General features: G+C 59.7%; 2 protein-coding genes across 2 annotated transcripts; one reads left to right on the top strand and one right to left on the bottom strand.

Moving 5' to 3' along the window:
- Positions 1 to 293: 293 nt before the first annotated feature.
- LOC113217832 (histone-lysine N-methyltransferase 2D-like) lies at positions 294 to 7399 on the top strand. Its single transcript, XM_052275041.1, has 6 exons — positions 294 to 423; positions 518 to 672; positions 1618 to 1920; positions 2017 to 2310; positions 2431 to 2663; positions 2914 to 7399. Exons 1-6 carry the CDS (start codon positions 294 to 296, stop codon positions 6479 to 6481), a joined length of 4683 nt encoding a protein of 1560 aa, XP_052131001.1. The 3' UTR covers positions 6482 to 7399.
- A 28-nt stretch (positions 7400 to 7427) lies between these two features.
- Positions 7428 to 11994, bottom strand: LOC127751456 (odorant receptor Or1-like). The gene is made up of 6 exons (XM_052275044.1): positions 11638 to 11994; positions 11400 to 11549; positions 10966 to 11309; positions 10690 to 10894; positions 8927 to 9082; positions 7428 to 7554 (listed from the first exon to the last, which is right to left on the bottom strand). Exons 1-6 carry the CDS (start codon positions 11866 to 11868, stop codon positions 7510 to 7512), a joined length of 1131 nt encoding a protein of 376 aa, XP_052131004.1. The 5' UTR covers positions 11869 to 11994; the 3' UTR covers positions 7428 to 7509.
- Between the last annotated feature and the right edge of the window lie 431 nt (positions 11995 to 12425).

The following is a 12425-nucleotide window of genomic DNA, read 5'->3' as shown; positions in this document are numbered from 1 at the left end:
CGCGTGCGCGCGCAGCACGCGCTGCTCCCCCGGCCCGCCGTTACAAAACCCTGGAAAGGACGCGACGGCGACGACGACGACGACGTCTTGACGGGAGCAAATCTGAAAGTGAAAACGTTATGAGGTGCGGGGCCCGCCCGGGGGGAGCCGAGTGACACCCGTTGCGAGACGCGCGCGCGCGCGACAGTTGGCTGGCGCGCTGCTGCTCCCGGCCCGACCGGGGCCGCCGACAAGGAGCAGTCCCGAGCAGTGCCGTCGAGGCGGCAAAACAAGTGAAATTCGATCACACGGGAATGCCGCGCCTCGCGCGGCAGCGGCAAATTGGGTTAACGGTGCACAATGGTGGTGGTTATTCCTCATGGATCCCGAGCGAGGCAGGGCTTCCTACAAGTCAGGGCAGGCAGGCTGAACAACCGAAGCGCCGTAAAAAGACCTGCTCGGCTCGCGGCGGTTGCTGCTGTTGTTGTTTCCCAACAAGTGCAACAACACCGCCTTACTTCTCGTTTTGCTTTTGCAGGAGTAGCGGCCCTGGTGCTGCTGTCGGCGGCGTGGACGACGGCGCTCGAGGACTTCCCCGCGGAGACGGGCCCCGGCCCGGGGGCTGCAGCGGCGGCGGCCGAGGACCTCGGACAGGCAAAGGTGCAACAAGAAGGGCAAGGGAACGACATGTCGGTCAGTCTCGTAATGCCGCTACTCGCATTGCAGGTCATTTTACTAACCCTCTCTTTGAAATCACTTTTGTGCATCATCGCCACGCACAGCACCCGCCGCATGAGAACCCGGTGTGGGGTGTAGGCGCCGCCCTGGGCGCGCGCCGGGCCACACCCGACACACTGGCACACTGCACTCTCTCCTCAACCCCCGACACTAACTCCGCAACGCAATAATAACGATTCCGCACCGGCGCTCCGAATTGCATGCGAGCCGTAAAACTGCATCGCGGCGGTGCGCTGCGGCTCGGCCCGCGCACCCCTCCTCCCCCTCCTCCTGCCTCTCCTCTCGCCGGGCTGCCTCCGGGGAGGAGAAGAAGGAGGAGGCCATTCCTGCCGTGAGCGGGAGGCCACCGTGCGGAACGCGGTGGTGCGGGTCGGGGAGGGCGGCGTCCGCGGAGCTTTCGATGCATTACTTTTTACTCCGTTTCCATTACAAAATCCGCGGCGCTACAGGTTTCGCTGAAGCCGCAGAAAATATCCCCCTAGTCTTACGCCAAAGTCATCACCATCATCGTCGCCGCGTTTGTCAACAGACGGCGGCGGCGGCAGCCGCGGGCGCGGTCCGGTTTGGGATCGGCGTTTGTGCCCGACGCGAACCCCATGATGACGTCATTTTTGAGCGGCGGCCGGTCGGTTTTTAATGTGAAAGTCCCGCTCTGCCGCGACAAGCACGCTCCGATGAGTCGCGTCGCGACGCCGCCATCACTTTCAGGATCGCCCCGCGAGGATCGCGCACGCGACAACGGCACTCGGTCAAGTTCTTGTTTATACACTGTTTAATAACTGCATCGGCATCCCTTTGCATTACGAGCTCTCTCATGTCCGTCACCAAACACTCCAACACTAACTACTTATGAGTTACCAGCGCCGTGGCCTCGGGTACTAACCATCGCTCTCCCCGCAGGCCGTGCCCTCCGCCGACGGGTGGCAGCCCATCGCCCTGGTGACGGAGACGCCGGCCCAGGCGCCCACGCCCCTCGACGCCATCCTCCAGGCCGTCGCAGACGCCGCCGTCGATGAGGCCGCCGCCAACGAGGCGGTCGGCGTCGCCCCCGAGTACGACGCCGGCCCCGAGCCCGACAACGCGACCGTGGCGGACCGCGGAGGCCACGCCAGGGCGCTCCGGCACCCCGTGCACTCGCGTCTGCAGCACCACATGAAGCCCAAGAGGCTGCAGCGGCCGCCGGAGTCCATGGCGTCCAACAAAGTGGGTGTATGTCCAGCATTTGGGTTTTTGAAGCAGAGTGTCAAATGTTTCTTCCCCGCAGAGCCGACGCTATGCTAAACGCTGCGTCTGTTGCAGGTGGAGGTGTTCGTGGCCGCGCCGCCCAGCATGCTGGGCTCCTTCAGCACCCTCGGTGGCGCCCCCGCACCGGCCCCGGCCCGCGCGCGCACGCCGCCCCACGAGAAGCCGTCATCGCCGGTCCCGGACCCGGAGAAGAGGGCGACGGAGAGGCCGGACAAGCTGCACGCTCAGGAGACGCGCTACCTCTACGACACGCGCGTCTCCTTCCCCTACGAGCTGCTGCCACCGCCTATGGCGCTCCAGCAACGCCCCGTCCAGTACAAGAACCCCACTGAGCAGGACCAGCAGCAGGTGCGCAAGTCGCAGCAGCAGCAGCAGGCGGCCGCGGACGAGCCGCGCCAGCAGGTCATCTTCTTCGGCCAGCCGCACCTCGGCCACAGCCCTGCGCCCAGCTCGTCTTCGTCCTTCAAGTTCGGTCCCTCGCAGACGAACGCCGGCGGCGCACTCAGCTTCTTTGACCGGCCGCAGCTGCAGGTGTTCCCGCAGGTTGGTCTCGGGCAGGGTCTGGGCCAAGGCCTCGGCCAGGGTCTCGGCCAGAGCCTCAACCCCTTCCTGCAGGGCGTGAACCCCTTCTCGTCGGCGCCCATCTACGGCCAGCCCGCCCCCGACCTGTTCCGCAAGGACTCCGTGACCCAGTCGCCGCTGTACTTCCGCGGCCACTCGCCCGCGCTGCCCGCCGTGCCCCAGCAGACGCCGCGCCCGCCCGCGCCCGCGCAGCAGGTCCCCGACTTCCGCTTCGTGCCGCCCATCTCGGACCACGCCTTCGCCGCGCTCACCCAGTCCTTCATCCCTCCCGCCGATCGCGCGAAGCAGCAGCAACAGCAGCAGCAGCAACAGCAGCAGCAGCAGCAACAGCAACAGCAGCAGTCTCAGCACCATCAACACCACCTCCAGCAGTCACACCACCTTCAACAACCAGCAACAGCAGCAGTCTCAGCACCATCAACACCACCTCCAGCAGTCACACCACCTTCAACAACAGCAACAACACCAGCAGATTTTGGCTGGTTTTGCACCTAACCTGTCCACCACCAAGTTACCCTTCCACCAACCACACCATGCTGGTGGCTTCCATAGCGCGTTCCAGCAGCAGCAACAGTCACACCTGTCCGACAGCTTCAACCGGTTCAATACTGACAAGGGCTACCTTAACCTCGGTCAGCAGCAACAGCAGCAGCAACAACAACAGCAGCAGCAACAGCAGCAACAGCAGCAACAGCATCAACAGCATCAACAGCATCAACACCACCACCACCAACAACAACAGCAGCAAGCCAAGCCCAGCTTCCACCTGAAGGACCCTACTCCTACCAAGGAGAGCTACTCCACCAAGCGTCCACAGCTGCAGCTGCAACAGCAGCAGCTGTCCAGCAAACAGACTCTCCTCCCGGCTCCATCTCCGTCCAAGACAACGCTGGTCAATTTCGGACTTCTGGCGTCCGAGGCTCCCCAAACGCGTCCGAACAAGATCAAGCTGACCGATGGCAACCCCATCGAGTCGGAAGGCAGCGCCGCCACGGACAGGCCGCTGGACAGGCCCAGCGCGCCGCACTCGTACGCTCAGATCAACACTCCGCACGGACTCGGCGGACTCACATCGAGGCCAAGCAGCTCGCCATTTAGCGAGGACGAGGCCGGATACCCGCCCAGACTGTCCTTTGGCAAGGAGGACGCCAAGTTTGGTCTTCAGCAGGACACCAAGTTTGGCCTCCAACAGGATAAGTTCAATCTCCACGCCGATACTAAGTTCGGTCTCCAGCAGGACTCCAAGTTTGGCCTGCAACACGATAAGTTCAACCTCCAGCCCGACACCAAGTTCGGTCTGCAGCAGGACACCAAGTTCGGTCTCCAGCAGGACCCCAAGTTCGGCGTCCAAGTTCAGGCGCGACCCCCCGAGAAGCAGCGCATCACGCGCCCATTCTTCCAGGACGACGTCGTCACCGAGAAGCACCACGGCCTGAGCCTGGGCCTGGGACAATCGCTGGGCCAGCCAACCAGCCCCAACTACGGTCCGCAGACCTTCCCGACGCCGCCCAGTCAACCCTTCGAGCTGCGGCCCGCCAGCCCGGGGTCGTACCTATTTTCAGCCACTCCGACACCCACTGCCGAGCCCCTGGATCAGAGCTACCTGACGACGCCGTTCAGGGAGGAGACCACGCTCCCACCCACGCACATCAACGAGGTGCACTCTCCGCCGCTTAGACCCACGTCGTCTACGCGCCACCGCTTCCAGCCCAGCGTGAGCGTCATCCGGGACGAGGAGGAGGAGACCCCGGCACCCTTCACCGAGGACAAGCCATCCTTCCAGAAGCGTGTGCCGCTCAAGGGCCGACGCCGCAAGCCCTACACGTCCACGTCGACGTCCACGACGACCACGACGACGACGGAGGAGGCGCCGTCCGCTCAGATCGACCGTCAGCCCGAGGCCACGGACGCCCCCGGCCTAGAGATCCACGAGCTGCAGTTCCAGCCTGAGCTGTCTGAGGCATCGCCCACTTTGGCTACCACCACCAGCACGTCAAGGCCCCTGCTTCGTCGCAAGAAGCCCTCCAGGATCAGCCCGGGTGGTGAGAGGCTGAGGAACAGACTAGTCCCCCCGGAACTCATCAAGACTACGACGCCCGAGCCCGATACCACCACATTGTACCCCGCACAACTCGAGACTACCACGATGCCCGACTTTAACGAGTACCGCGAACACCCCCAGCACTCACAGCACGCCAAATACCCCGAGGAGAAGCCCGCCGGTCACGGTGAACATGAGTACAGCCAGCTGTTCAGCCAGCTGCCTTCTGTCGTGCCGACCCTGCAGGACTTCTCTAGTCTCGAGGACTTCAAGATGGAGGAACCCGCCAAGCCGGATGACTACCCCAAGCCCAATTATCCAAACGAGTACACCAAGCCCGAAGAGCAGTACACGAAGTACGCAGACGACGACTACAGGGCGGACTACCCTAGGACCGAGTACCCCAAGACCGAGCGCCCCAAGACTGAGTACCCGAAACAGACGGATTACCCGAAGACGGACTACACTGCAACTGATTACCCCAAGACAGACTACCCCAAGCAGGAGCTGAAGCCCGCGTACCCCTCAGAACAGCCCCAGGACGTTGCTCTCCCCAGTTACTCATTTGACTCGAGGCCCGCAGGCCAGTTCGACTCTAGACCTTCTAACCAGTTCCACTCCAGGCCTTCCAGCCAGTTTGACGCGAGGCCCAGCCAGTACGAGAGCTTTGACTTGGACCCCGTGTCGCCAACCTTGAACGCAGTGATCAGCAGCGCGGCTCCAACCCTCGCGGAGCTGGCGTCGCCGTCTGCGATCGCGGACGTGCAGGAGGAGCCCCAGACCACGGCGGCCCCCGCCGTGGAGACCACGACGCCGACCCTGTCCAACCGGCTGAGGCCCCGTATTCGCTTCAACTCGACGCGGCCCCGCTTCAGCGTCAAGGACTACCACGGCCGCAAGCCCACCAAGGACGGCGAGAATGAGGGGCAGACGCCCTCGACGACGGCCGCCCCCGCGCACGCGCCGAGCAGGGGCCGCGTCCCCTCGCGGACCAGGGGGTCGCACCGCCACACCACGGAGAGCAGGGACCCGGACACGGCCACGTCCACCGAGTCCAGCCGCCTGCGCTACCGCACCAAGGACCCCCTGCGCTTCAACAGCGGCCGCTATCGCAGCACCACCTCGACCTCCACGACCACGACCACGGAGGTGCCGCCCGCCGACGCCGCGGACGCCGGCTCCGAGGTGTCGACGGAGAAATCCAACGACAAGTCCCCCGTGATTAGCCGCTTCCGTCCGGGCACGGGCAAGTACTACAGCCGCTACCGCACGTCCACGTCCACGGAGGCGCCCGCCGCCGACAGCGCGCGCCTGGAGAAACCGGCCATCCGCATACCCACCCGGGCCAAGGGGGTGTTCTCGGTGCGGAGGACGAGCACGACGGCGGCCAGTAAGCTCGAGGACGCTCCGGACGACGAGCAGCCCGAGGAAGGTGAGAACTACCCGCCGCAGGCGCAGACCGCGCTGCACAAGCGGTACGGCAGCAGCCACGACACGGTGAGGGACAACGAGGTGCTGCCTTCCACCTCGCGGACCGCGCCCGCCGCGCCCGCCGCCACCGTGGAGATCCCCGGCCCGAGCGCCGTGCCCGCCTCCGCGCCCGCCCCCACAGCCGAGCAGCCCTCTAGCACGGCTTGGAGCCACAGCGACCTCGCGGACGTGCAGATCGACGCGTCGTCGTCGTCCTCGTCGGAGGACATGCTGTTGTCGCCGTCGCAGAGGGTGGCCGAGCTCACGTCCTCGCCGGGCAACCACTACAACAACCCGGGCACGTTCAAGTCAGTCATGCCCGCCAGCAGGAGAACGCCTCTGAAAGTGAGCCTGTCGACGGACGACCCCATCCTGCCCATCGAGGCCTTCTTCAACTCGTGGAGCAAGGACCAGAAGAACTCGTGAGCGGGGCAGGCCGTGCCGGGGCCACGTCCGCCCGCCCGCCCCGCCCGCGGCCCGGCGTGAAGGGGCGCGCTGAGCCCTGACCTGACCAGGACGCCGTCCACTTCCAGCGCGGCTCAGGGCGCCTTTCAACGAGACTATTTTCCCCGCGGATAATAGTCAGGCCGCTTACGTTCCGGGCCGGCCCGGGCCCCGCCGCCCTGCCATGCGAACCATCCGCCTCGCCATTCCGGAGCGACAATATCATATTTTTTTTCGTGCTGCTGTCGTAGCGATGCCAAAGCAAATTTTCGTGGTGGGCTTCAACAAGTTGTGGTGTGATGATTTTTTTATTTTAAAATTTACGGACTAAAAATGGAAATGTGCGGAGTGGGAATATTGTAATCTGATCGCTCTGATTTCTGGGTTCAACTACAGGAAAGGGATGCTCATTTTAATATGGCAAGAAAAGCAGGGTGATGTGCAGACCACACACTGCAAAAAACATGTGATGTAACATTCTTTAATCATAAGTCTGAATCTGCCTTAGTTGTACTCCTATTTGTAATGTCAGAGCAGAAGCATATTGTCGATTAACGTCTGAAGATTACTAGCTGTACTTGTATTTATTTTTCTATATTATACGAAAGTGTGTCATGTGAGAGTGTGTGTGAATGGAGAGTGCGTGTTCGTGTGTTTTGTGAGTGCGTGTGTTTTGTGAACGCGTGTGTGTGTGTGAGTGCGAGCGAAAGAGTGCTGCGTGTGAGTGTGTGTGCATGAGGTTCTTCCTCTGAGTGAGCCTCCTGGAGAGTGCGAAAAATTATTTATTTCTAACTGTTACATATAATTTTATTATACTATTTCAGAGTGCGTTGTTTATGTGGCTCTTTTCATGCGCGTAAAACGTGTAACCTGTAAATAAACAGTACAACACAGACTTGACTTGTCGCGTTTTATTCCTTCTCCCTCACCCTCCCGTCGTCGTGTTGGCTCACACATCGCACTCCGCCTTCGTCGTCGTCGTCCTCATCCTGCGCCGGGATGAGCCACTCTCAGGACCGCAGCACGGCGAACACGCTGTAGGACTTGTTGAGCACCTGCATCACACACATTTTAGAAAGTCTTACACGCTCCCCGTTTTGACATGTGTACGCGCGCTCCGCCCGGGACGGATGCACCTGCCGCCGGCCGCGCGGGAGCGCGGGGGGGAAATCATACCGTGTCATAATTTACGGTCGAGTCGAGAGTGGACCAGGGATGCTGTGCGCTGGTCAGCCGAGCGCCCGGCACGGCGGCAGAGACGCAAATTAGTCCGGAGTTGGAGCAGAAAATGGACAAACTGCCGAACGCGGTATCACTCGGGAGAATGGTCAGCGGTTTGCCTAACGAATTGGGGCATCTCGTCGTGTCGTGGCGCGCCGCCGCCGCCGCCGGCCACTCCGCCGTCCGTCGTCGTCTCCTCCGCTGCACAGCTTTCGTCTCGTAAAATTAGTACGTGACGCGGTAAAACGGGAGCGATTATCTCTCTCCCGAGCGAACGCGTGAATGAACGCGTCATATTTCTGGCGGCGCGGGGTTCAGTCGCTGCTGGCCTGCTCCTCCCTCCTCCCCGTGACGCCAGCAGCGCCAGCAGAACTTTCATTGGAGCCTCATCTCGACTAATTACAACGCTATCTTCTATGCCATTCTCGCGCGCGGCGCGTACATATGTGAAGTGCATGACTCCGCCGCTGCGGCCGGCCGCGCAGGGTAACACGTAGGGCTGTGCGACACCACGATATTCTTTCGATATCGAAATATCGATGTTGTTTGACGCTACCATATATCGCGAGCTATCGGTCACTTTGAGACGTATCTTTTTCTCGATATGGTTCGATATTGCGAAATCACTCGATATTAGCGAGACTCTATGCGTCGAGTCAATGTTCGATACTTGGTCGACATCGCAAGGCGATATCAAAATCTGGATATCGCGTAGCTCCCACAGGTACAACCAAGTACACCACGGGTGCGATTGGAAAGCTCACGGTGAGCTCAACGTGAACTCACGGACCGCGCCTTCTAGACCGCCTTCTAAACCGCTCAAAATGGGTGTTATATCAAGTTAAGCCAAGCCGAACGCGCAAGCCCAAGCCCAAGCCGAAACTCAAGCCCGATGCGACGAATTTTTCGGATTAAAGTTATGTTTTTAGTGTTTTCAGAGTTCATTTTTACGCGCATTGCCGCAGCTAGTGTGTATTTAAGTGCATTTGTGCTACTGGGGCAAGAATTCTGTGTTACTGGCGTTACTTTAATCCGAAAAATTCGTCGCATCGGGCTTGAGTTTCGGCTTGGGCTAGGGCTTGCGCGTTCGGCTTGGCTTAACTTGATATAACAAGGGTGAGGGGTGTGGGGGACGTTTTTTAAGTAAGCTCACGGTGAGCTCTCCAATCGCACCCCAGCGAGAGTGTGTGTGTGTCGGGGCCCCACCTGCAGCCAGGTGACGCGGGAGATGCTCAGCACCCTCCAGCACCATAGGGCCGAGGGCTTGGAGGCGCGGAACACGGTGAACTTCATCAAGGCCTGGATGGGCTCGGGGGCGGACGTCCAGTCGGAGGCCATGACGCGATGCACAATGTCCTCTGTCTGATCAACAAAACTTCGTTAGTGGTCGTCCCCAAACTAAGTGACCTCCAGGGAGGGGGTACAAATACTAGTTGGCGAACGGTGACGTCAGAGGGAATGACTAGAACGACAAACTTCGTCATCAGACACGAAAGCGCGCCACCTCCCGTTCCCTGGCAAACTACACCAAAGCTTTTAGTGTGAAGCTTCACAGCTGTAGGTACAACTGACACGGAGAAGGGCAGCTACAAACGAACCGAAGCAGATCATGGAAAAAGTTCGCACGGCCATCCCCCTCCCCATGACCCCCCTCCCCCCCACTCGAAAGTATTTGTGCCGAGAAAAATTTCGGTTTCGACGGAGACTCGAATCTCCGTTCAGACGAAATTTTTCTCAGCACATATACTTTCGAGTGGAAATGAATAACAAAGACACGTTTTACCGATCCCCTTTCGTCAGGGTTGGGGTGCCCGAGCGAACTTTGTCTTCGGTCCGGTCTACCGTCGGTTCGTGTGAAGCTGCCCGTGTTCGTGTCGGTTGTCGGTTACAGCTACAACTATGTAGCTACAAACAGGATCGTACCACAGCCCGCCTGTTTGCAGCCGTCAGTTCAGTAATTTTATTTAGTGCTTTTGGTATTTTATAATGTGTTGCTTGCCATCGCCAAGGACTGGAACTGCAGGGAAGCTGTTGGCCTTTGAGGTTATTAACCTCCCCACTGGAATACTACATGAATTTCACAAGTAAGTGCAAACATGATGTCTGGTTCAGTAGAGAAGTTCCCCTGCAACTGAAATATACTTGGACATTTTACAATATTGTTGTTTAAGTGTCAATCAGTTCATTAAGTTTGTATTCATCATTGCTTCCACCGCTGTCTTATTTGAAGCAAATTAGTTATCTGTTACGTAAACAGTTTGGCTCGTGTAGTATGTAGGCGGTGTCTGTGAGCTACATATCCCAGTCCATACAGTTTAGTCTTAAGGTCTGAGATACACAACTGCCCTCGAAATTGAGTAGATATTAAAATATTTTATATGGGCTCTAATATATATAGTTTGTGGAGGAGTTGGTTTGAATGCATCGCAAAATATCATATAACTTAATGTGAAGTGGTGGACGGAAGTTTTTGGGTTAAAATTTTCCAGATTGAGAGCTTTGCTTTGCTTATCAACAATTAGTGTCTCAAAATCGCCAGCAGGTACATCGTAAGAGTCCAGCCCAGTGAGCAATGAAATGTCAGACTGATGTCAGAACGATATCAGTGATCAAAAACATGTCAATTTCAGGACCACATTTTTTATCAATCTGATGCGAAAAGTGACCAATTTCTGATATCTGACGTCGTTTTGATATCGGTCTGATATTGCATTGCTCACTGGGAGGGGCCCTGTTATATTTTTACCAAGGGGTGCAAATATTATGGGGTCGCACGGGCTTCAACAACTACCGCCTTGATCCTTATGAAACGCTATAGTATTCATACCGCCCTAAAGGTCACGTAGTATGGGGACGACCTCTCAGCTGACGATGCTGTGCTCGCGAGTGGAGTGCGCCGTGAGCGCCGGCAGGCCCGAGCCGCCGGCGAGTCAAATGGGTGGCCTACCCACCCGGCGCGCCCGACTCACCGCCTCGCGCAGCTGGTCCGAGCTGTAGCAGAAGACGCCGACCAGCGTGTTCGAGCAGATGAGGATCATGAGGGTGGCCATGAAGAGCGAGCTGGTCGGCGGCACCACGGACACCTGGTAGATCATGGTGGCGATGAAGGCGAGCCCCGTCATGAACAGGAACAGCAGCATCAGCCGCAGCACCCTGTTCAGCTCCATCGCAGCACTGCGTCAGAGTACTTATTGACGTTAGGACGAACAGCGCGACCTGCGGCGAGTGGCCTCGAGGAAACCTACTTGAGGATGTCCTGGTGGAAGGTGATGCAGTGCGTGACCATGCTGCGGACCCCCTGCTCACGTGCGAAGCTCAGTCTGGCCTCGGAGAAGGGTATGTCCTCCAGCATGAGCCCCAGGATCCTGGCCTGGAAGGACAGGAAGATGGCCATGCCGCCGAAGAAGGTGATGTAGCTGGTGACGATGACGGTGCAGGTGTACTGCGACACGGACTGCGAGAGCATCATGATCGCCTCTTTGGAGGGCGTGTCCGGCCCCGACAGCAGCCAGAAGTTGCTCGCGAGGAACGGGCGCGGCATGGTGCCGGTCACCAGCCACTCCACGAAGGGCTGGTTCACCACCCCTGTCTGTAGGGGGGAGGGAGAGAGACAAAGGGAGAAAGGGCACAGTCAGGATCGGGTGCAAGATGAAGACAAGGGTGAAGTCGGGCTGCTCACCGAAGAGTACGTGAACCAGCACACGTAGCCCAGTATGATGTTGTTGATTTGGCTGCGGGCGCGTCGCTGCAGCGCCTCCACCCGCTCTCGGAGGAGGCCGCGGAGGCCGTGGTCGACGGACGCGAGCCGCTCGGCCTCTACCACCAGAGCCTTGCACAGCGATGCGGTCAGGGTGACTCCGGGCAAATAAAGCACCACCCCGCGGTCCAGGACCTCCGCGCCCCACCCTGCAGATCACCTGAATGCTGCGGACGTGGTGCCGGAACAGGACCCACATGGAGAAGGCCAGCAGCCTCCACAGGGACGAGCAGATGTTCTGGCAGGTGCGCTCGAGGGAGCCCGAGGGGAGGGACACCGTGCCGCCCATCTCGCCCACCGCGTTGAGCAGCGTGAAGACGCCGATGGCGAGGCTGTAGGCCGCGAACAGCCGCCGCCGGCGCTTGGGCGCGTAGGCCGGCGGGGACCACATCCCGGCCAGCGTCAACAGCAGCACGCTGCGCTTGAACACAGGCGGCGGCGGTAGCGGCGGCGGCGGTAGCGGCGGCGCCGGGGCCTCCCGGGCCCGCCTACCTGAAGTCAGGGGTCAGGGGTCAGCCTGCGCCGGGCCTGCTCACCGTCGTCGGTCGACGTCTCGCGGGCTCACCTGGCACGCCGTCGTGGGTCACCATGTTCCGCGGAGTGCTTGCGAGCGGAGGGCTCGTCCCTGGTCGGGCCTGCTGATGGCTTGGCTGGCCGGCCAAAGCGATTTGGCGATGATGTCGGCCAATTGCTTCGATTACTGCATTCTGATCGCACCGGGGGGCCGCCGTCACGCCAATGTCACGTGCGCGTCGCGGCCAAGGCGAAGGTGGCCGTCAACTTCGTCCGTGTGTGAACACGACCCGCTCATCCTAGTTTCATCCGGACGGGACTGTGTATAATTGCAGACGGGGGTAAGTCAAGGAGTCATTTGCTATGAATACAAGTGTACACCGAATTTTCTTTTTTGTCTTTTTCCCGACTTTCTCTCATTCTTTATAATTTTCC

This window comes from Frankliniella occidentalis, unplaced genomic scaffold, assembly GCF_000697945.3.
Source record: "Frankliniella occidentalis isolate FOCC.00 unplaced genomic scaffold, Focc_3.1 Scaffold498, whole genome shotgun sequence".
In the NCBI taxonomy this organism is placed as follows: domain Eukaryota; kingdom Metazoa; phylum Arthropoda; class Insecta; order Thysanoptera; family Thripidae; genus Frankliniella; species Frankliniella occidentalis.
This window is presented reverse-complemented; position numbering and strand designations above follow the sequence as displayed.